This window comes from Entelurus aequoreus, linkage group LG12 (assembly GCF_033978785.1).
Source record: "Entelurus aequoreus isolate RoL-2023_Sb linkage group LG12, RoL_Eaeq_v1.1, whole genome shotgun sequence".
NCBI classification, from domain to species: Eukaryota; Metazoa; Chordata; class Actinopteri; order Syngnathiformes; family Syngnathidae; genus Entelurus; species Entelurus aequoreus.
Window position 1 is genome coordinate 23,490,038 of NC_084742.1, and position 24,817 is coordinate 23,514,854.

Below are 24,817 nucleotides of genomic sequence, written 5' to 3' on the forward strand. Positions count from 1 at the left end.
GTGCGCAGAGAGTATGTTGTGCGTGGTGCCCGACATCTCCGCCTTCTGCGAGGGCTGGCGCTGGGTGCGGCAGCCTGTCCAGGTGCCCGTCACGCTGGTGAGGAACGACGGCATCATCTACTCCACCACGCTGACCTTTACGTACACGCCGGAGCCCGGGCCGCGGCCACACTGCAGCGCGGCCGGCGCCATCCTGAGGGCCGGCAACTCCAGCCTGCTGAGGGACGGCGGCGGCCAGGAGACAGGCGCCGCCGTCTACGCCCCCAGTGCCGCCTCCGGCGCAGGAGTTACGTCTTCGTCCGCTGCCGCAGCCGTGGTTTCCTAACGCCCTATTCCGTCTGCCTTGAGAGCAAATATACCGGCGGGTGTGGAACGACTTTGGGGAACAATCAAACTGCTGCGTTTCAATTTTGGATGGAAAAATGACAAAGAAAGAAGCGCCGGGGGGTCCGAAGGAGGAGTGACATCACCAAGCGGGACAAGCTTCCCCCTCCCCTGCGGTCACTTTGGGGACCTGCTAGGATCCAGTCCTGGTGCTCGGGAATATTCCCGCAGAGCACCAGCACCTTTCCACAGTTGCCACAATGAATCCACCACAACAATACATCCAACGCCGCCCCAAAGAGTGCTGAAGTGGAATGAATATTTTTGCACTGCCCTCCTTCCATGCTTCCCGGTGATGGATGTATTGTTGTCCGAGGACGCAGAGGGACACAAAACGCGACGGTGACATCGTTTTTATGGACCAAGGAACTTGTATAAGCTTTAGTAAAGGTACATTTTTCTCCATACCTTTTTTTGTATTAAACATATAGTCCACTTTTGTTACCAAATAGTTTGTATTCCTCCTCTGAGCGTGGGCTCCCCCCCCCCCCTTTCCCCCCTCCCCCCTGCCCTTAAAAGTCTGCGAAGGTTTTTGTTTTGTGTAGTTGGGACAGGGGGAGGGGGGACCTCAGAGGGCCTATTTTTTATTATCATTGGTTTTTATGAAGTCTTTAAAAGAAAGAAAAGCTTTAAGCAACGCCTCTGCCTTGCCTTTGCCAATACGTGCGCCACGACTCCGTCGGAATTGTCCAAGTCACGGAGCGTCCAAGCGGTCTTGTTGGACGGCCTTAGCCTCACGTCATATCACGCGTTAGTGTCTTCCAGCGGCGTCATTAGCGACTCAATGTGGCCTTACCTTCAGTTACACACAAAAAAAAACGGTCGTTTTGAGCGAGAGCTTCTCCTCGCCTTCCTTCGACTTCCACTGCTGGTACTTTCTCCCGAGCGCCTTCCTTTTTCTAACGCGACCTACAAAAAAAGACACGCGTCCACGCCGACAGAGTGCAGAAAGACCTTCTTTTGTGTATTATGGAACATTTAAGAGCAGCAATATTGTACAGCTCATCACTTTGTCCACCTGAGCACTACAAATTCACCAGCCAGTGTGCATGTGTGCGTATGTGCGTGTGTGTGTGTGTGTGTGAGTGTGTGTCATTGTAATGGATCATTGAGTTTGACTCACTCCATTAGCGTCCAGATACTCCAAAAGGCTGAGGGGAAAAAACTAACTTGACAATTAAAGGCAATACTTAGCAGCTTACAGTCCAACTGTAACTTGAATGTGTTAACGTTTGTCTTTTTCACAACACACACAAAAAAGGATTCACTCGATCCCCTCCGGTGGAAAAAAAAACAATTTAAGTTGATATGTTTTACTGTATATTGTAATATTTTAAATTATTGGTACAAAGTTTCCCCTTGTCTGATGTCAAAAAAGTGCATTATTGCCTGCGCTGCCTTGGGTTGGCCTGGGTTTTTGTTTTATTTCGGGTTTTCTAACAAAAAAAAGAGGCAAATTCCTTTTTGTTACAGCAACAAATCTTTACAAACCCTTTACTGGCCAGGTCAGAGGTCGCGCAATCTTAAAAATGTAGATTTTATTTAACCGCAAGTCTTGTGTCTGTTTTTTAACTCTCTGTTTGTCGCTAGCATCGCCCGCCTTCTCTGGAATGTTTTGGGTTGTTTACATGTTGACCCTTCCCTCGTCATCATCTTCATCATCATCATCATCATCACAGAGTTCAAGGGCACTTTGATCTTGACAACCTGAGCTGGTTTACACTTCTTTAAAGGGACGTGAGTGTCGCGGGGTGTTGGAAATGTTACACGCCTTCTCTGGAATTGTTTTGGAAAATGTTTTTTATGTACTCTTCTGGAAGCAGCTGTCATCGTTTTCTTAAAGGAGCTCTGAACAATGTTTGTGTCTTGGAGGAATGTCAAATGTCTGAACATGTAGGTGTCGTGCACTGCACAGCGAGAGGCAGCTTTAAACCTTTTTTCCTCCCTCTGTCGCTCTCAGCCTTACTTCTCTTTCAGACTATTTGGGCTGTTTGCACTACAGAGCGCTAACACACTGTCACTGTATGTGTGTGTTTTTTTTCGTACTGGTCATTGTGGTAGTAGTAGTATACTTCTTTCTCAACCGCTAGTTTGTAACATTTAGCAATAACATCACAACAAGGGGACTTTTGTTTTTTTGGTTTTTAATAGCAGTTTTTGTACATATTCCAGCTCCGGGTCATGCTCCAGTCTGTCATTAAAACACAAAAAATGTCATAAAAATGAGAATAAAAAGTGTTATAAAGTCTTACTTTTTTATGTATTTAATGACTAATCACACACATAACAACATGAGCATTATTTGACATTCAATTATCTATAAGATAACATGGCTGTGTTGTCAATATAGGCACGCAGAAGTGATATTTACACTGCAAGGTATGACCTCATTCTTTCTCCACTGGACAGTACCAGGAATCAAACCTTTTGATGGTGCAGGTGCACCGCGTCCCACCACGGGTATAGAAAACGAAAGATAAGGCTAATGTCCAACAGTACAGTACAGTAGCTGTCTGAACAGATTGTAGACGAATCTGGTAGGACCCCAATTTAGTAGTGACGTGTAAATGATGCCTCAGTAAGTGTATGGCACACTCGCTAGCTGTATTGACGCTGCACTGATACTGTGTTGGTGTTTCATAATGATAATCCACTAAATCGGTATATTTGACCGGCAAGTAAAACTAATAGTCGGCAAATATAATTTGTATAATATGAACAAATAGTTGCACAGAAAATAATATAAAATGCACAACTGTGGTTAATGAGCCAAATAATAAAGTTAAAGTACCAATGATTGTCACACACACTAGGTGTGGTGAAATTTGTCCTCTGCATTTGACCCATCCCCTTGTTCACTCCCTGGGAGATGAGGGGAGCAGTGAGCAGCAGCGGTGGCCGCGCCCGGGAATATTTTGGTGATTTAACCCTCTATTCCAACCCTTGATGCTGAGTGTCAAGCAGGGAGGTAATTGGTCCCATTTTTATAGTCTTTGGTATGACTCGGCCGGGGTTTGAACTCACGACCTACCGATCTCAGGGCGGACACTCTAACCACAAGGCCACTGAGCAGGCTGTATTCTTAACCATTTATTTTCCTATTTAATTTTTTTTTTTTTTCAGTTCGATTTAATTCAGCGCGGCCCTCTTACAAATTATTTTAGTACAAACTGTCACTTGTTGATCAATACAGTTTGGTGCTTGGCAGTCAAGTGACACAGCAGCTGTATCGGGCACATGTTTTTTTTCTTCAAATAAAACCCACACGTTGAGGTTTCAAGCGACACAGTGTCACTCCTTGTGTTTCACAAGGCGTTGATGTCTCCCACAAGTAAGGCTAAGGTTGAAATGTGTATTACTAAAATGTATATATAATTGCATATATTATATAAAAATTATAATATATCAGTATATATTGTATGTAAATATTACATATATTTTATATTGCTACTATGGTACATTTTAGTCTACTTTATACCTGCATTATCCTTTCCATCCTTTGTAACTGAGCTACTGTGTGGAACAATTTCCCCTGTGGATCAATAACGTTTGTCTAAGATACAACAACACCTTAGCTAAATAAATCACATTTAAAAAGTGACAATGTACTCACTGATGTAATCTAGAGGCAGCCATTGTACCTTCAAGCACTTGTAGGACTGAAAGTGAGTGTCGTTGCTCTTCTGGAGTTTTCAATGTTTTTGTTGCAGATTTACAGCTGGGAGGTTGACCATGACCAGTGACTCCTACGACACTCCTGTTTTCCATACCAGTCCAAATCCCATACAAGTGTTGTGCTGCGTCACGCTCCCATGAGTCCAGTGACAGCACAACGTTGCTTCCTGTCGCTCTGAGTCTCGTAACGCCTTTCAGACCAGTTCAGGCGGCAGTAGCGAGCGAACGCTGTTGATGCTCATGCAGGAGGTCATGTTGCTCAGCACGCCTTGACTCTTCTGCTCGCTGCTGTGCTCAGGGCTCAGCTCCATGTTCTCAACAAACGGCTTGACGGACAGCTCCACACCGTCCGGGTCATGGCACGCGTCAGGAGTCACTTGGATGTTTGACTTCATGATGTCCATCTGCTCAACCCGCTGCTCCAAGTTCTGCTTGGCCTCTCCTTGGCATCTCTGCTCTTGTCTTTTCTGCCGTCTCTGCTCTCGGGTCTGACGGACCTCTCCCTGGCAAACTTTGGCACCTGTGATCCTGCCCCATATGTCAATGGCGTGCTCCTTGAGGATGCGCAATGAGTAAAATGTGGCTATCATGGCGTGGCGGAAGTGCTTGTTCATGAAGCAGTAGATGACGGGGTTGATGCAAGTGGAGGTGTACGACAGCAGGTGGATGAAGGAAATAGGCGCGCCTGTGAGACGGTAGGCCGAGCCCTGGTCGAAAGCCTGCCAGGTGTTGACCACAAAGACGGGCGTCCAGCACAGGAAGAATAGGAATACGATGACCAGGAGCATGCGGATCACTCGCTTCTTGCTCAGCAGGTTAGCCTTGTTACCGCGTTGGCTCACACGGACCGGAGCGTAGGCGCCGCTGATGCTTCCACTTTGAGTAGATCCTCTTTTCAAGTGCACGTAGCAGCCGTCGCCATCGCTCCCTCGAGTTCTCAAGCTCACTGGTTTGTCTGCCGGGAGGGAGAAGACGACAGAGCGTCACAAAAAGGATGTGAGGCCTGGCAGATTTTTTCATTAACACAAGGACCCTAACAGGTTTGTTGCCTTGAAGGTAGAAGATGACTGGTAGGACTTTCACCAGTCTGCTGCCATGAAGGGTAGAAGACTTAGTGGTAGGACCTTAACTAGTCTGCTGCCTTAAAGAGTAGGAGACAATAGCTGTAGGACCCCAACTAATCTGCCGCGTTAAAGAGTAGCGAATGATAGTGGTAGGATCTTAACTACTCTGCTGCCTTAAAGAGTCGCAGACAATAGTTGTAGGACCCTAACCGTTCTGCTGCCTTAAGGGGTAGCAGACAATCGTGGTAGTGGTGGCACCCAACTAGTCTGCAGCACTCAAGAGTAGCAGACGATAGTGATAGGACCCTAACTACTCTGCGGCCTTAAAGAGTAGCAGCCTATGGTGGTAAGACCCTAATTAGTCTGCCGCATTAAAAGGTAGCAGACAATAGTGGTAGTGGTTGGACTAATATGCCACATTCAAGGGCAGCAGACAATAGTGGTGGGACCCTAACTAGTCTTCCGCCTTAGAGAGTAGTAGACGATAGTAGTAGGATCCTAACTATTCTGCCGAATGCAAGGGTAGCAGACTAGCAGACGATATAGGCAGGACGATAGTGGTAAGATCCTAAGATCCTAACCACTTTGCCGCATTCAAGGGTAGCAGGTAGTGGTGGGACACAAACTAATCTGCCGTTTTAAAGAGTAGTAGACGGTAGTAGTAGGACACTGACTAGTCTGCTGCATTTAAGGGTAGTAGACGATATTGGTAGAACCCTAACCAGTCTGCTTCCTTAAGGGCTAGCAGACAATCGTGGTAGTGGTGGGACCCAAACTAGTCTGCTACGTTCAAAGTTAGCAGATGGTAGTGATAGGACCCTAACTAGTCTACTGCATTCAAGTGTAGCAGACGATAGTGGTAAGGCCCTAACTAGTTTGCCGCATTCAAGGGTAGCAGACTCCAGTATTAGGGCCCTAACTAGCCTACCGCAGTAAAGACGATAGTGATAGGACACTAACTAGTTTTCCGTAGTAAAGGGTAACAGATGATAGTGAATGGTAGGACCCTAACCAGTCGGCTGCATTAAAGGGTAGCAGATGATAGTGGTAGGTCCGTAACCAAGTAGCTGCCTTAAGGGGTAGCAGGTGACAGTGGTAGGACTCTCCCCAGTCTGCTCCCATGAAGGGTAGCAGACGATAGTGGTAGATTTGGGACCCTAACCAGTTAGGAAGTTGAAGCGTGAGCTCGAAAAGGTCTTCCTTGATTACCGTAAGTACATTGCCAAAAGAGTCACAAAGAGGCCCAAGGACAACAAAGTCAATATTTAAGGGTGGCCATTACAGACAATAGCTGTAGGACCCCAACAAATATGCCGTGTTAAAGAGTAGCTGATGATAGTGGTAGGATCTTAACTACTCTGCTGCCTTAAAGAGTAGCAGACAATAGTTGTAGGACCCTAACCAGTCTGCTGCCTTAAGGGGTAGAACACAATCGTGGTAGTGGTGGCAAGCAACTAGTCTGCAGAACTCAAGGGTTGCAGACGATAGTGATAGGACACTAACTACTCTGCTTCCTTAAAGAGTATCAGACTATGGTGGTAAGACCCTAATTAGTCTGCCGCATTCAAAGATAGCAGACAATAGTGGTAGTGGTTTGACTAATATGCCACATTAAAGGGCAGCAGACGATAGCGGTGGGACCCAAACTAGTCTGCTACGTTCAAAATTAGCAGATGGTAGTGATAGGACCCTAACTAGTCTACTGCATTCAAGTGTAGTAGACGATAGTGGTAAGGCCCTAACTAGACTGCCGTAGTAAAGGGTAACAGATGGTAGTGAGTGGTAGGACCCTAACCAGTCTGCTACATTAAAGGGTAGCAGACGATAGTTGTAGGACCTTAACTAGTCTGCCGTAGTAAAGGGTAACAGATGATAGTGAATGGTAGGACCCTAACCAGTCTGCTGCATTAAAGGGTAGCAGACGATAGTGGTAGGTCCCTAACCAAGTAGCTGCCTTAAGGGGTAGCAGGTGACAGTGGTAGGACTCTCCCCAGTCTGCTCCCATGAAGGGTAGCAGACGATAGTGGTAGATTTGGGACCCTAACCAGTTAGGAAGTTGAAGCGTGAGCTCGAAAAGGTCTCCCTTGATTACCATAAGTACATTGCCAAAAGAGTCACAAAGAGGCCCAAGGACAACAAAGTCAATATTTAAGGGTGGCCCTTACAAAGGCCTGATCTTAATCCCAAAGAAGTCTGTGGGCAGATTCCAAAAGGTGTGTGTGAGTAAGGCAGCCATGAAACCTGACTCGGCTCCACCAGTTTTGTCAGGAAGAATATGCCAGATTAAAAATAACCAAAAAGATGTGCCGAAAGATGTGTAACCAAATACGAAGAAATGTATGTAAACTTCTGACTTTAAAGAAAGTGATACAACCTCGAGTTGATGATGATGATGATGCCCTGTCGGAGAGCTCAAAGCGGACCCCTCTGTAGAGCTCCAGAGAGATGAGTCCATAGGCCAACATCATAATGATCCCCGGCAGTAAGAAGAGCAGCACCAACAAGGACACATACCTGAAAGCCATGCATGGATTACATCCACAACCAACAACCTGCTTCTTTTGTTCGGTCTCACCAGGACTTGAGGATGGCATCGTTGTGCCACACCACACGGCACATGTAACCCGTAGTGTTGTTGCGGCGTGTGAAGGGCTTCAGAGTGCTGGAAAATGGATAAGGCAGCATCAGCAGGATGGCCGAAATCCAGGTGGCACCGATCACCTTCACGGCGTGGGATTTGGTCTGCCACGTCCTGGAGGTTAGCGGCTTGCAGATGGCACTGTAGCGTTCCAAGGAGATGGCCACCAGGGTGAAGGCGGAGACACACACGGAGATACCTGAGCAGAATGAAAATGATATTTTCTGTTCCAGAGCGGGGATACGACACGACAAAGTTTTAATAATACTATCCTCCGGCCACTAGAGGGCGGGATATCCCAGTGACACTTGTTGGGAAGGACACCAGACTGGCTCTTGAGTTCAATTCAAAACAACTTGTGCGAAAATAAAATGTTTGCAGCAGATTTTTAAAAACACTAGACCGCTGTCATGTAGATGATCTTTGACTAGCTTTTAAAAACAGCCGAGCGATTTTACAATCTTACAGAAAAAAAAGAATAGCATCTCAGTTGCCAGAATATTATTGAAAAATGACAGTGGTAACTTTTTTCATTTACAGCAGTGGTTCTTAACCTGGGTTCGATCGAACCCCAGAGGTTCGGTGAGTCGACCTCAGGGGTTCGGCGGAGCCTCCGCCACGGAGGTAAAGAGACACCCGACTTATTGTGTAAATAAAAACTTCTCCCTATCAGCATATTATGGTTACCCCCAAACAAAGTTCCCTCTAATTTTCCATCTGATTTGCAGGTTTTTCGATTGATTGATTGAAACTTTTACTAGCAGATAGCAAAGGAAGAGAATACACAATACAGTTTACACAGTACAGTACATATTCTGTACAATTGACCACTAAATGGTAACACCCGAATAAGTTTTTCAACTTGTTTAAGTCGGGGTCCACGTTAATCAATTCATGGTAATGTGTGTAAGGTGTGTAATTTGTTGTGAGTTCATGCACTGTGTTGGTTTTGTTCTTTGAACAATGGGATGTTCATGCACGGTTCATTTTGTGCACCAGTAAAAAAAACATACAACTTTTTTTTTAATTTGAAAAAAATATATATATATATTTTTCACTAAAGAAGGGTTCGGTGAATGCGCATATGAAACCGGTGGGGTTCGGTACCTCCAACAAGGTTAAGAACCACTGATTTACAGTAATGCATTATAAAAACGACTGTAGATTTACAACAACTGGCAGAATTTTATCGTAAAAATGATAGTGGTAGCTTTCTTTCTCCTTTTACAGTAATGCACTCTAAAAACGACCGTATATTTCACGATTCAAAACTGGCAGCTCAGCCAAATCCAAAAACTTGTGAGAGAGTAACATTTATGCAGCAGATTTTTAAAAACACTACAGCGCTGTCATGTAGATGATCTTTGACTATAGTTTTTTTTGCAGAAGGTCCTTAAGAACACCGGAGCGATTTTTTAGATTTTACGGTACCAAAAATTGGCGGTTTAGTCGCCAAAATTTTATTGCAAAGATAACAGCGGTACCATGTTTCCATTCTAATACCGTGTAAAAACATCAATCGTAGATTTTACAATAAACAACTGGCACCTCAGTCACCTGAATGTTATTGTGAAATGACAGAGGTACCTTTTTTTCCATTGACGGTAATGCTGTGTAAAAACAAAAAAACGTAGACTTTACAATTTTAAAAATGGCACCTCAGTCACAAGAATTTTATCGTGAAAATGACAGTGGTCCTTTTTTCATGTAGAGAAATGCGCTGTAAATGTTGTGAACTCGCATGGCTACGGTATTTGTGACCCCCAAGATGCAGGAACCAGGAGAACGATGGGCAGGTAAGAGGATTTTAATACTCTCAAAGAGAAGGAAGCAGTCGTGCATGTAAGGTTCTCAAACAATAATCAATCCTCGAGCATTGAGGAACAGGCGAGGCAGGTTTAAATAGCAGCCTAATTGGCAGCTGCAACCAGGTGTGCCGGGCTGCCAATCAGGGACAGGTGAGGGAAATGAGCGCTCAGAGGAGACATGCAGGAAATGGAAATCAAATATGAGCGCAGACAGGAAATAAACACAACACAAGGAAACACAAACAGAAGTGAAGTGACAGATCGTCACAGTAAAAACAACAACCATATATTTTACGATTAAAACATTTCCAACTCAGTCACCATAATTGTATGGTAAAAAATAAGAGTGGATTTGTGTGGGTTTTTTTTTTTACTTCATTTGCTATTAAAAACATTATATATTTTTCTGTACAATTCTGGCATCTGAGATGCCAGTATTTTTTGGATGTAAATGCTATGGTTGTTGTTTTTACAGTGCATTATCGTAAATGAAAAGAAAAAAAAAGTATTTTTTACGATAAAATACTGGAGTCTGGGATGCAGTTTTATTGGAAAATCTGCAGTCGTTTCTACAGTGCATTACTGTAAATGAAAAAAAATGGACCACAAAAATTTTGACTCTAAATATTCTGGCGACTGAGAATATAATATAATATATTTTATAGTGCATTACTTTAACTGAAAAAAGGCACCATTGTCATTTTTACAGTAACATTCTGGTGACTGAGCTGCCAATTTTTCACTGTGAAATCTACAGTCTTTTTTACAGATGGAAAAAGGTACCACAGTATTTTTTACGCTAAAATCTACTGATTTTTTTTTTTACACTGTAGAGAAGCCTATTTTTTAACTACGTCCGACAAAATAAATAGCCTTTCTGGAAATGTGCCCCCCAAAATTATTAGGTTGAATTATTAGTACACCTTCTACTCTTCATACCCATAAAGTACATGACCATCTTGCAGGTGCCGCTCCCAAAGACAAAGTTCTTCATGATGTTGGGGATGAGGGTGAAGGGGATGCACACCAGGGCGACCATCATGTCGCTGACGGCCAGGGACAGCAGGAACATGTTGGTGATGGTCCACATGCGTTTGTTCCGGGACAGAACCGCAATGATGATCCCATTGCCCGTCACACCGACCAGGAAGATGGCGAGGTAGAGGAAGATGCGCAACCCGTTGTTGATATCTGAAATGGTAAAGAGCACGACTGTCGACATTCTTTTTAGCTCATCAACACATGCGTGATGAAACTCGATGTGGTGAGACCGAGGGTGGTATCAGTTTTGGAGCTATACTAGTCAGATGAAATCAATATTTTCATTTTTATTTTAAAAAATCTCTATTTTTGTTGTGCTGTTCATGTTGTCACGGTTGATGTCATTAGGTTTATATTGCAGCTGTCAAAGTTATTGCATTATTGCATTGATTTTCAAACTGTGGTACGTTTACCACTAGGGGGACGCCAAAGAACCACTTGATGAAAGTACAGTGTTTTATTTCCTATGATCAAACACAGTGTTGATAATCAAACTGTGTGTAATGTTACAGTGGCCAACTTCTTAAATAAAACCTCTGCTGTGTTTTTATTGAATACGTAGGCCTACTACGCCACTGCATTTTAATGTTGGTCATTATGGCGGTGCTTGGAGAGTCAAGTTTTTTTCTGAGTTTGAGAACCACTCTGTAATTGCAAGCAATTTTTCACAATTGTTTTGCATTAATCATGTTAAAAAAACGGATTAACCATAGAATTTAATATGCATTATGCATTTGTGTCAACATTTTATTTTTTTTTCAAATGTATTTAGGTTATCTAAGCATGACAATAATTGTGATGTACCACAGTCATCACAATTTAATAGTAGGGTTAATCTGATTTAAAAAAATTAGTTCACAGCACTAATTTAGCACTAGTATAAAATGCATGTCTTTTGATATTGTTACATAAAAAAATATTGCTATTAGTATCAATAATGGCAATACTTGACCTGTATTTACTTGGTTTTGAATCGATACGATACTATCTTGGCCCAGGAATTCAAAAGCTGACATATTTTTTTGATCATTAAACGGTTGTGTGACTTTGTCTTTACTTTTTGATCATGATTAGGATCAGAATAAGACCTAAGACAAAGATTTTGGACAAACAAAACATTTTTTTTTTCATCAAGCATATTAACAATATACAATGTAACAATATCAACACAATAATACTGTTATTACCTTTTATGGCAATTATTACGATATACTATATTATCATAAAGTCAATAGTAAGTAAGCACATTTTAGTTATAATAACCTCAAAATAAGCATATAGCATGTTGCAACAACAGAAACAATGCAAATAAAATAAAAAATATGAAAATAAAAACAATTAATATATACAATAAATAACACTTATAAGCAATATTACCAGAATGCACACTTAAACAAACATCTTTTAACTGCCTTAGTAACCTCCAATAGTAAAAATTGAGTAAACAAAAGTACAAAATTCTATTTGGCTTTTATTCAAACGCTGCGTTTTGTCCCTGAAGCCCTCCTGTGTGCCAAATTGTATTCCCTGAGTGTGTAAACAGTATACTGACTGTCAACAATGTTACAATATCAAAAACACGACAAAAAAATTATTTGTGAAAACTGAAGAGAAAAATATAAATATTGATCCAATACTACTGATCCTGAACGCACCACACGCGCAATGCGTAATGACGCACACAACATGACCGATAGCGAGATGCTCTCATTGAAAAAGATGCAATTTTAAGTCGCAGTGAGATATCAATAAATGCTTTTGTAATTTATCATAAAAAGATGGTAAATCCCACACCTGATTGCTCTTCCTGCTGCTGCAGAATTGTTCTCTGACTCGCGCAATTTGAGATATTCTTGATGCCCAAGTTGCATAGAAGGCTCTCCAGTTCAGTCGTGTTGAGCAGCAGGTCGTGCACAGTGATGGCGTCCATGATCGTCACCTCCCTGCCTCGCAACACATCACACAAGATGTGTGCAAACCAAAAATAAAAAGTCTATACCCCCCCCCCCCTCTCTCTCTCTCTCTCTCTCTCTCTCTCTCTCTCTCTCTCTCTCTCTCTCTCTCTCTCTCTCTCTTCAGTTCCCTTCGATGTTGTTTAACCCTCAGAGGACAACGACTGACTTTGATCTAATTTCAGTATTTTTTTCCCCTGTATTTTAGTCATAATTTATGTTGTCTTACTCCATAAAAATGGGACCCATTACCTCCCTGCTTGGCACTCAGCATCAAGGGTTGGAATTGGGGGTTAAATCACCAAAAATGATTCCCGAGCGCGGCTACCGCTGCTGCTCACTGCTCCCCTCACCTCCCAGGGGGTGGAACAAGGGTTGGGTCAAATGCAGAGGGTAATTTCACCACACCTAGTGTGTGTGTGACTATTAGTGGTACTTTAACTTAACTTTATACTTATTTTTCCTTTTTTTCCCCATGTTAAATATTGTCAAATCCTTTCACAGGTGACTGTTATTCGAATATACCCCAAAGTTAACAAGACATAAAAGTCCTTAAATTAAAAAAAAAAGAAACAACATTTTATATTAATATTGTTTTACTAGTTTTGCTCATATCGCTCAATCAACTTAAGTCCTAAACAAAAATAAATGCATAACGTCTCTTTTTCAATGTTAACCCTTTGAATGCCTTTTGATCAAATGATATCACAGTTTGCATAACATGAGGTATTTTAATCATAAAAAACATGTGACATTATCTGATCAAAAAGCCTTCAAAATGGTAAAAATAAAACAAAAATGTTTGAGATTTTTGTTTAGGACTGAAGTTTATTGAGAAATTTGAGCAAAAACGTAAAAACGAATAGGGATCCAACATTTTTTTTACGCCTTTCAAATACTGAAGGACTTCTATGTTCTGTTTGGTTTTGAAGATACTTATAATGTCACCAGAGGTTATATGTATAAGCTGTTTGCAAACTGAAAGCGCTAAATCATTTGTCTGAGAGCCAATTGTAGTTTTTGCACTGTTGTTATTTTTCTCAAACAATTGAACGAAATAAAATACAGTTTGTTTTTTTAGATTGCTACGTTATCTTATTGTTGTGTTTATATATTGTCGAATTATTCACGAACAAATGTGTTGATGTTTTAATTTATTTTAAATCTTGCCGATATCCGATATTCCGATATTGTCCAACTCTTTAATTACCGATACCGATATCAACTGATACCGATATATACAGTCGTGGAATTAACACATTATTATGCCTAATTTGGACAACCAGGTATGGTGAAGATAAGGTCCTTTTTAAAAAAATTAATAAAATAAAATAAGGTAAATAAATTAAAAACATTTTCTTGAATAAAAAAGAAAGTAAAACAATATAAAAACAGTTACATAGAAACTAGTAATTAATGAAAATGAGTAAAATTAACTGTTAAAGGTTAGTACGTGGCGAAGTTGGTAGAGTGGCCGTATCAGCAATCGGAGGGTTGCTGGTTACTGGGGTTCAATCCCCACCTTCTACTATCCTAGTCACGTCCGTTGTGTCCTTGGGCAAGACACTTCACCCTTGCTCCTGATGGCTGCTGGTTAGCGCCTTGCATGGCAGCTCCCGCCATCAGTGTGTGAATGGGTGAATGTGGAAATACTGTCAAAGCGCTTTGAGTACCTTGAAGGTAGAAAAGCGCTATACAAGTATAACCCATTTATCATTTATTTATTTACTATTAGTGGACCAGCAGCACGCACAATCATGTGTGCTTACAGACTGTATCCCTTGCAGACTGTATTGATCTATATTGATATATAATGTAGGAACCAGAATATTAATAACAGAAAGAAACAACCCTTTTGTGTGGATGAGTGTGAATGAGTGTAAATGGGGGAGGGAGGTTTTTTTGGGTTGGTGCACTAATTGTAAGTGTAGCTTGTGTTTTTTATGTTGGTTTAATAAAACAAAAACGAACAAAAAAAACCCGATACCGATGATAAAAATACCGATACCGATCATTCCCGCTATTACATTTTAAAGCATTTATCAGTCGATAATATCGGCAGGCCGATATTATCGGACATCTCTAATCAAAATAACAAAAAAAGAACAAAAACAAAAACATTCATTTAACACTAAATGATTCAGCTCGTGTGGATAATGATAATTACATTGAATTATTATTTGATGGATGTATGTACATGTTTGTATTGAATTGTTGACATGTAGGAAATGATGAAAAGGGCGGAACTAAAACACGCAGCTCCTGTTTCCCCTCGAGAGCGCCCGCCTCTCTTCAATGCGACGCCGAATTACGTTGCTAAACGCTGACGTTTCCTGCTGTAAAACCACACCGCCAGGTTTTAGAATGATGGAGGAAGACGCCGAGGTATCTGTGATGATATCTCTGCTGGTCCAGAGGCTGAAGGGAAGCCATTTGCACTCCGAAATAGAGCAACGAGCTAAAGTGAGGATGTTAGCATGAGTGATTAACATCCGGCTCACAGGCGCTGGCAGGACGAAACCACTCACTTTTACTTTCACTTTTCTCTCCTAAACGTCCTGTAGGAGTGTCTTCACCAACCGGAGATTAAACTGGAGTGTCTGAAAGAAGACGTGCGTCATTTCCTCAAATCATCAGGTGCAACATTTTAACATTAACATCATTTAAAGCAGGTGTGTTCAAAGCGCAGCCCGGGCGCCGTGTTGATTTTCTTTAATTCAATTATTATTCCTAGTTTGTCACCTGTAACTCAAAGCTCAGATATTTTAGCATGTATTGGTCGAGAATGATTTGGCGTGCATCCTTTAAAAAGATGCACTCAACAAAAATATTAACACTTTTATTTTTGCTCCCATCTTTCCTCAGTTGAACTCTAATACATACATTATGTCCATGCCACAGGTGTCTCGCCCGTCACATTATGTCATGTGACTCCCAAAATGTATTCATTCTTTCCACAGCAAAAAAATGTTGCAATGCATGACATTGTACATCTTTTTAACTGTACTATCATCTGACCATGCAACACATGTTGTCTTATACTGTATACTTTTTTTTTATTTTTGTCTATAATATATACAACTTTTTGCGGGTCTAAATTGGATGCCAAAGTTGACCAACTTGTCGCATTATCCATCCATCCATTTTCTACTGCTTGTCCCTTTTTGGGGTCGCGGGGGGTGCTGGAGCCTATCTCAGCTGCATTCGGGCGGAAGGCGGGGTACACCCTGGACAAGTCGCCACCTCATCACAGGGCCAACACAGATAGACAGACAACATTCACACACTAGGGACCATTTAGTGTTGCCAATCAACCTATATCCTCATCCTTCTACCATCTAGGTCGGGGGTCAGCAACCCGCGGCTCTCAAGCCACATGCGGCGCTTTAGTGCCGCCCTAGCGGCTCCCTGGAGCATTTTTTAAATAAAACATAAAAAAATGGAAAAAGATGGGGGGGAAATGTTGTTTTAGTATGTTTTTTGTTTGAGGAGAAACATGACACAAACCTTCCCAATTGTTAGAAAGCCCACTGTTTAATATGTTTGTGTGCATGCTTCACTGATGAGAGTATTTGGTGAACATCGTTTTGTCCTACTAATTTCATCGGTTCTTGAACTCACCATAGTGTGGACTGACGCAACAGTTTGTTTAGGTGTAAAGTAGAGATGTCGGATAATATCGGACTGCTGATATTATCGGCCGATAAATGCTTTAAAATGTAATATCGGAAATTATCGGTATTGTTTTCAAAAAGTAACATTTATGACTTTTTAAAACGCCGCTGTACGGGGTGGTACACAGACGTAGGGAGAAGTACAGAGCAGTTGCGTCTCCCAGTCATACTTGCCAACCCTCCCGATTTTTCCGGGAGACTCCCGAACTTCAGTGCACCTCCCGAAAATCTCTCAGGGCAATCATTCTCCCAAATTTCTCCTGATTTCCACCCACACAACAATATGGCAGTGCCATGTTGGCATTTTTTTCCATAACTTGAGTTGATTTATTTTGGAAAACCTTGTTACATTGTTTAATGCATCCAGCGGGGCATCACAACAAAATTAAGCATATTAATGTGTTAATTCCACGACTGTATATATCGCTATCGGTTGATATCGGAATCGGTAATTAAGAGTTGGACAATATCGGATCTCGGCAAAAAAGCCATTATCGGATGTCTCTAATGTAAAGTCTTCCACTCCTTTGTCTCATTTTGTCCACCAACAGTTTTATACTGTGCGTGAATGCACAGAAGTGCACTCTGTTGATGTTATTGACTTGTTGGAGAGCTAATCAGCCATATTTGGTCAGTGCATGAATGCAAGCTAATCGATGCTAACATGCTATTTAGGCTAGCTGTATGTACATATTGCATCATTATGCCTCGTTTGTAGGTATGTTTGAGCTCATTTAATTTCCTTTACTTATGTTCTCTGTGTATTTAATTTATGTTTGACACATTATCTGTATGTAATAATGGCTGCATTTCTGATCGTTTTTTTCATGTTGTACCAGACCACAGCAAACATTACCTAGATTGCAAAGATTGTAATAAATCTATTAGAAGAAGACAGCCTGCCGTTTCCTTTTAAGTTGGACACACACATAATTACCTTTGGCCATTAAAAGCCATTAATTTCCAGACGTTATCTCACCTTCTGAGTAGTCTGTGATTTACTAATGGTTTCTAATGTTGTAAAAATGTGCAGAATAAATATTAAATTTCAACATTTCTGTCAACGAAGATTTGCTTCAGCCTGCGACACATAGTCATTTTGATAGGCTATTATAGCTAATATAGACACTTACGTCATGTGTTGCCTTCACTATAAGACTTATATACGGCTTTTCATTTTTTGCGGCTCCAGACAGATTTGTTTTTTGTATTTTTGGTCCAATATGGCTCTTTCAACGTTTTGGGTTGCCAACCCTTGATCTAGGTGAAAGACATAATTTATGATCAAGAATAAACTCTCACAAGCTCTGAGGCGAGAAAAGATGGCAGCAAAAACAAAACTATTGCATTTATATTTTCGTTGAGTATATATCATTTGCAGACTGTTTAAACCTATTTTTGTCTTCAACAGGTTGGGAAAAAAAGCTCCAAAATGCAGTGTATAGAGAATTGCACATGTAAGTAAACTGTTTACACAACAGTAGAACCTACTGTCCAACCATCTAATACTAAATAAATACAGAGCCAGAATATTTGTGAAAATAAACATACCAGGAGAACTAATTTATCACTTTATCGCAGGGATCTTCGATGTTTTCCGACCCTATGAATTTAAATTATGATTATATTATACATTAAACTAGTCCTCAAGATACCTTGTTGTCGTGCAATAGCTAGCTGGCAACTAGCGCTCTAAACACCAGCTGTCAACTAGCGCTCTAAACACCAACTGGCAACTAGCGTGCTAATTGTTAGCTGGCAACTAGCACGCTAATCAGTAGCTGACAACAAACGCACGCACTAATTGCGAGCTGGAAACTAACGCACGCACTAATTGCGAGCTGGCAACTAGCACGCCAATCGCTAGCTGATTACTAATGCACTAATCGCGAGCTGCCAGCTAACACAACAATCGCTAGCTGACAATTAGCGTGCCATTAGCTAGCTGACAACTAGGGCCTGAATCGCTAGCTGAAAACTAGAGCGCTAATTTCCAGCTATCTGAAAGGCCTACTGAAATGAAATTTTTTTAGTTAAACGGGGATAGCAGATCTATTCTATGTGTCATACTTGATCATTTCGCAATATTGCCATATTTTTGCTGAAAGGATTTAGTAGAGAACAACGACGATAAAGATCGCAACTTTTGGTATCTGATAAAAAAAAGGCTTGCCCCTACCGGAAGTAGCGTGACGTAGTCAATTGAACATATACGCAAAGTTCCCTATTGTTTACAATGATGGCCGCATGAAGTGAGAGAGATTTGGACCGAGAAAGCGACAATTTCCCCATTAATTTGAGCGAGGATGAAAGATTTGTGGATGAGTAAAGTGCAAGTGAAGGACTAGTGGGGAGTGGATGCGATTCAGATAGGGAAGATGCTGTGAGAGCCGGGGGTGACCTGATATTCAGCTGCGAATGACTACAACAGTAAATAAACACAAGACATATATATACTCTATTAGCCACAACACAACCAGGCTTATATTTAATATGCCACAAATTAATCCTGCATAAAAACACCCAAGTGTTTGTTATGTTAGCTCCTAGCTCCATATAAGCCGCCAATCCAATTCAAACACCTGCACAACACACACAATCACTCAGCCCAAAGGACCGTTCACCTAACCCATGGTTCAAAAAGCTTATATATTTAAACAAAGTTACGTACGTGACGCGCACATACGGTCAAGCGATCAAATGTTTGGAAGCCAAAGCTGCATACTCACGGTAGCACGTCTGCGTCTTTGTCATCCAAATCAAAGTAATCCTGGTAAGGGTCTGTGTTGTCCCAGTTCTCTACAGGCGTCTGTGTATCGAAGTCAAAAGTCCTCCTGGTTAGAGTCTCTGTTATCCGAGTTCTTCGATCTTGACTGCATCTTTCGGGAATGTAAACAATGAAACACCGGCTGTGTTGTGTTGCTGCTGACTTCCTTCGCAAAATACGTCCGCTTTGCACCGAGAACTTTCTTCTTTGCTTGCTCAGCTTCTTTCTCCATAATGCAATGAACATAATTGCAACAGATTCACCAACACAGATGTCCAGAATACATCCAGAAAGAGATGAAAACAGCTATTTCGTATTGGCTTCAATGTGGAAGGCATACCTCTGTTCCCCGGGCTACGTCACGCGCATACGTCATCCTCAGAGGCGTTTCGAACCGGAAGTTCCCCGGGACATTTAAAATTGCACTTTATAAGTTAACCCGGCCGTATTGGCATGTGTCGCAATGTTAAGATTTCATCATTGATATATAAACTATCAGACTGCGTGGTCGGTAGTAGTGGGTTTCAGTAGGCCTTTAAATACTAATATGAATATAATATAGTTATTTATTCATGTTACATGTTTGTAGTTGAATGTTGAATTGAGAACTGGTCTTGGTATTAACATTATCGCTAAGCAACTTAATAACTGCTGTCGAGTTACACACTAATAAAACGCGTACACAGTGACTCCATTTTAAGTGAAAAGTCAGCTTCAAAGTAAAAGCATGTCAGAGTTAACCTGGATTTTACCTAATGCAGCGACTTTGACGCTTTATTTCTCCGAGACATACAACAAAATTACAGCAGCAGCTCCAAGCTATGAGTCTGTTATAAAATGGATGAAATCTATTTATCTCAGCAAGTAGAGTTCTGTCACATTATGAAAAATGTGAATTATTTGCACATTGTTTATACAGTTCTGGCAAAGTTAACATCTGGCACTGAGGACCCAAGTTTAAAAAAAAAAAGAAAAAAGTCCTTCTCTTGCAAGACAAAAACACGGTCCTCCTCGTCTCCATCCGTGTGGTTCATGAGATGTTTACACGACTTTCAATGCTGTTTAGCACACACTCTTCCAATCATTCATTATACTTTGATGAGCACCAACCTGTTTGGAAAACGCTTCCTTTACTCTTGTCTTGGTTGTTATACCAGCCAGCTGCCCCCGAGCCACCCAGCGGCTCCTGCAGAGCACCTCAAAGAGCCCCTGGCCTACATGCGCAAAGCCCAGGTCAGTCAGCCTCTTATTTACGACTTTTGGTCTTTCTTCCTTTTTAACCACATATTTCCAATCTGCTATAACTCTCTGCATGTGTTTGTTTTTGTGTGTGCGTGCGTGCTTGGTTCACCCACAGGTCAGCTGGGAGAGGCGTGTACTGAAAAGCCTGAATAGCATGAGCACCGAACTGGGAGTGCCTCTGGCGCGTATGGTAACATACACACATTTAAAACACTGTGGCTGCGTCTCAAATGGAATATTAGGGTTGAGTGCGATTTGAGTTGATTGTGTCTTCTCAGTGCACTAAGAATGCTAAGTGTAAGTGTGGAAGTGTGTCAAATGATGGCTGCAATCACAGCTGCTCGAACACATTTCCTCATGGTGTCACCCTGCGGGGGTTCATTTACTCAACAGCAGAAAATAGCAGGTGTCTGTGGAGCAGCATATATTAGGCTTTATTTTTACAAATGCAATTATACTCTCAGGGTTTCCCCTAGATTGCCAAGATATCTGTGGCGGTGGGGGCATGGCTGGGGTGTGGTAAATATGACGTCATATTATTTGCTATGATGCAAATCTTTTCATTAAAAAGGCAAAGACATTTAAACTTACCTTTAAAACCGTTATTAATTAAGTATGGTGTTAGCACTTATAATAACAATATCGCTAATATTTGGTTAATATTCAAGTCACGAAAAATAAATGAAATATTGTTGGCGCTTTTTAGATTATCTATTGGGATTTATGGGCGGAATAGAGGACCACCCATTGACTCCATTATTAGCAGAATTTTATTTGTTTTACAAGTTAGAATGCATTAAAAAAAACATTGTTGTCATGTCTTTCATAATGATTGTGAATGATATGCAAAATTCCAAAAAAAAAAGGTGCAATTACCCTTTAATATGGTTGCTGCTTATTGTACAATGTATTGTACTTTCTTAAGAATGTTTTTTTAGAGATTGCCCCAATACTTTTAGTCATTCTTTCTTTATTAAAAACAACTAGCAACAAATATTGTATCGAATTCTGGTGTTAACGGAGAATGTACTCATGTTTAGAGAATCTTTACTTCTGTCGTTCTGTGTCAGCGACGAAAAGCGGGCTGCAGAGAGCCTGACGTCACAGTTGCCTTGCGCTGCTGCAAGCCTTCCTCTCCTTAAAAGACGCCATTGTCATCATTCTTACATCCGCGGCTATATCTCGGATACATTAAAGTAGGACCATGGCGCGTAAATCCTGCCTCTGCTGCAGTGGCAGCATGGTCGCGTAAAGCTTACGTCATCACAACATTGAGTTCGGCAGCACTGTTCCAGTGATCAAAGTACGTCTTTATTCGGCAGCCCATCTTTTGGTGCATCACTAATGGAGAGTGTGCAAATGATAAACTGTATATATCTCCATTAATACTGTAACTATCTGCTGGTGTTAAAGTGTGTTTGAGTGTTAGGATGTTCATTGTTCACCGTGTTGGCGGAGAATGAGGAAGTGTTGTTGTGTGTCTAGGAGTGAAACATGTAGATTGACGTGTGTAAACTGAGGAAATACTTGATGGAATTGGGCCCGTTGTTAGCATAAGATTGGCAATAAAAGCTAAAAAGAGTGTGGGACCTTGTCTTCTTCTGGATGCTACAATACATGGTATTACATTTCTTTGTTTTCACATTAAAAAAAACTATTTTCTAAGGTTTTGCAGCTAATATTTTGCCGTGGCGCACCGCCACGATTAAGGGGAAACCTTGACTTTTTTTTTTACATTTGTACAATCATTAAATTATTGTATGTGAATAATAATGTTGATTGATTGTGGCATAATCCACAATGATGTTTCATGCACACTGGACTGGGGTTGCAGCTGTCTTTTATTTTAGTAATCGAGTAACCTATCGATTAATTAGTTCAACTAATCAAGTCATCGAATAAATCACACCTTATATCATCAATGCGTCTTCGAGGGAAAATAAATAAAGTAAACAAGGATTTTTCTGTGGATCTTTTTTATTTGTTTCTTATGAATTAACATTGAAATTGCACTTTTAACATGAGAGCATCACTATATATGACTTATTATGTTTGGACAAACAACTCACAACAAACCAACATTAACATACAAACTGTAGATGCTATCATACCTCATGTGTTTGAATAAATCATTAGTTATGCAAGTCAAGCATATAAGATGGTGTTAGCTGCCAAAATAGACTTTTACCTCGTTTCTGCTTGTTTGCTGCTCTTAAATATGCAGGAAGCTTTGTGGTGATGTGCTGCATCATCGATGTAGCACTGTAATATAATTACAGCTTCGTTTGGCAGTGCAAACATTTCACCACAATATGTCTTCTTCAGTTTGAAATGATCGCAAAACCTCTCATTGTCTTCTTTGGGCCCTTAGCTCTCTTTTTCCCTCTTCTTTGAGCCATCTCTCTCAGCACTTCACTGTCGACACACTGGTGATAGGCCACATCACCCACAGCATGAACTACATCACAATAGGTGAAACACTCTATTGGATAAGTTCTTCTGACTTTTTATCAATTAAACTCATTAAATAAATAATTGGAAAAACAAAATACAAATCAATTCTTTTTTACGTAGAAATTAATCAATTTAATCAAGGAATCATTGCAGCCATACACTGGACAATGAACCTTGCCATAATTGAGACAGGACATCTGTTAGAGCGAAGGCCACTGATTAAAGAAATGTTTAAGTCGATATTTTGTGCACGTTAGTTGTATCACGTTGTTTTGTTTTGCACAGAGGCCGGCCGCTGAGCAACAGGAGCTGGCCAACAAGTGGAACGAGATGGGCACTGATGAGCCAGGTATCGAACATTTCCCTGCACTTGTGAGCTGTGTCTCAATTGGCGCACTTCCTTACTTGCACAGTCTTTTACGTGTGTTCACGCTGATGAGGAGTACAGCAAAATATTGTCACTACCCAGATGTTGCACTGAAAACGGTCAAAATGGTGGTGTGTCTCAGATAGATTACTTCCACCAGTACATGACAATAAATTGTACTGAACTTAGTTCCTCAGTGCGTAAATAAGCACACTTACTGCAAATAATAATCTACATTTTCAGTCATTTATATTTATACTACTACTTCTGTTTTTTTAAAATTGTGAATTGCAACCACTTGAATTATTCCCCTTCCCTTTCGCTATACAACCAAGATGTCGACTATTGAAAGTGGTTAGGTGTCCAGAACTGCACACTCACTATTTTGACAATTAAAAAAAAACAGCGAGCTGCACTATGCCGTACTCCAGTGTGAACACACTTATTAAGTTAAGTTAAAGTACCAATGATTGTCACGCACACACTAGGTGTGGTGAAATTTGTCCTCTGCATTTGACCCATCCCCTTGTTCACCCCCTGGGAGGTGAAGGGAGCAGTGGGCAGCAGCGGTGGCCGCGCCCGGGTATAATTTTTGGTGATGCACTCAAAACTACTCTGTGTAAGTCTGTGTGATATTGAGACAAAGCCAATAATCAATCAATCAATCACATTTTATCTATATAGCCCTTAATCACAAGTGCCTCAAAGGGTGTCACAATCTCACAACAGCATCCCCGGATCTGAACCCATATCCGGGCAAGGAAAAACTCAAAAACTCCAGATGGGGGGAAAAAGAAGAAACCTTGAGAAGGGATCGCAGATTACCCTTCCAGGGTGACTGACTTTAATGAATGTCGAGTGGGTACAGTTTTAGAATTGTTAAATTTATTACTTGATAAAATTCATAGACAAAGTGGGAGTCAAATCCATCGTGAGTTCAGTAATTGTCCACCCTCAGTAGTCGTCATCTTGGCTCTGTAACAGAAGAAAGACTGCCACACAAAAAACGACAGAATGATCTCTGTCTCAATTGAAGCATGAGTACTTGCAAGGGGGAAAAAAGTCAGAAAAAAACAATTTTTCATTTCTGTTCTGATGGGAAGCAGGGGTGAAAAAGTAGAAAGATGTATATTTATTTTTTCAAGCAATCAAAATGTTGGCAATAATGCTCTGTTGAGTTGTTGCAATTTGTTCATGAAAAGGAGAAATGAAAAAAGAGCATCCATATCGCGGGGGTGCTGGAGCCTATTCCAGTTCCACTCGGGGGGGCAGGGTACACCCTGGACAAGTTGACACCTCATCGCAGAAGAAGCAGCTGTATATTGCCAATTGTCATTTATGGTGATAATGGATGTGCGCAGTGTACAATCACAGTATACTTATTGAGGTGTACTACTGACAGAAGTGTTTTATTTGAAACACAGCATTAATATATTTCTAAATGCTAGCATGAGCATCAGACTAGCTCTGATACCTGGAGCGAGTCCCATGTATGAAGCACACGGTGACCTTATGTCCTAACATTGCAGTGCCAGCACAGTCTTGTATAATAACATTTAAGACTGGGCGATGTCCCTCGGCTGTAAACAGCACACATTGTAGATATTGAAGCTGTCCAGAGCACCCTCACCCCCGCCCCCGCTGACCTTACCTTTGTTCCAAACTGTCACATTAATGTACTGCCTCATCATCCCCAATTTAGCTTCCCAGTCTTCTTGGTTCTTTTAACCCTTTTTTCTTCCAGTTATAAA

General features: G+C 41.2%; 3 protein-coding genes across 9 annotated transcripts in view; 2 read left to right on the plus strand and 1 right to left on the minus strand.

Annotated features, from left to right (window-relative positions):
- rbpjb (recombination signal binding protein for immunoglobulin kappa J region b) overlaps positions 1 to 2,635 on the plus strand; it is a 113,387-nt gene extending 110,752 nt beyond the window's left edge. For all 4 annotated transcript variants that reach the window (XM_062065260.1, XM_062065262.1, XM_062065259.1 and 1 more), the window contains one exon: positions 1 to 2,635. In XM_062065260.1, coding sequence (XP_061921244.1) covers positions 1 to 325 — 325 coding nt within the window. In that variant the 3' untranslated portion in view covers positions 326 to 2,635.
- Positions 2,543 to 15,226, minus strand: LOC133661794 (cholecystokinin receptor type A-like). Of its 2 annotated transcripts, none has more exons than XM_062065258.1 (5): positions 15,091 to 15,226; positions 10,509 to 10,760; positions 7,699 to 7,960; positions 7,498 to 7,637; positions 2,543 to 5,014 (listed from the first exon to the last, which is right to left on the minus strand). In XM_062065258.1, exons 2-5 carry the CDS (start codon positions 10,657 to 10,659, stop codon positions 4,254 to 4,256), a joined length of 1,314 nt encoding a protein of 437 aa, XP_061921242.1. In that variant the 5' UTR covers positions 10,660 to 10,760; positions 15,091 to 15,226; the 3' UTR covers positions 2,543 to 4,253. The 2 variants fall into 2 exon arrangements, with proteins under 2 accessions (XP_061921242.1, XP_061921241.1); XM_062065257.1 differs by lacking the exon at positions 15,091 to 15,226 and adding an exon at positions 12,405 to 12,573.
- The window catches only part of tbc1d19 (TBC1 domain family, member 19), a 25,765-nt gene continuing 15,749 nt past the window's right edge, over positions 14,802 to 24,817 (plus strand). For 2 of the 3 annotated variants that reach the window (XR_009827996.1, XM_062065255.1), the window contains exons 1-6: positions 14,802 to 15,025; positions 15,127 to 15,199; positions 17,648 to 17,693; positions 20,161 to 20,236; positions 20,361 to 20,435; positions 22,985 to 23,048. Coding sequence is in view for 2 of the 3 variants with exons in the window: in XM_062065255.1 (XP_061921239.1) it covers positions 14,858 to 15,025; positions 15,127 to 15,199; positions 17,648 to 17,693; positions 20,161 to 20,236; positions 20,361 to 20,435; positions 22,985 to 23,048 (502 nt within the window). In the remaining variant the exon portion in view is untranslated. The remainder of the gene's footprint in view (positions 15,026 to 15,126; positions 15,200 to 17,647; positions 17,694 to 20,160; positions 20,237 to 20,360; positions 20,436 to 22,984; positions 23,049 to 24,817) is intronic. The other variant, XM_062065256.1, reaches the window with a different exon arrangement.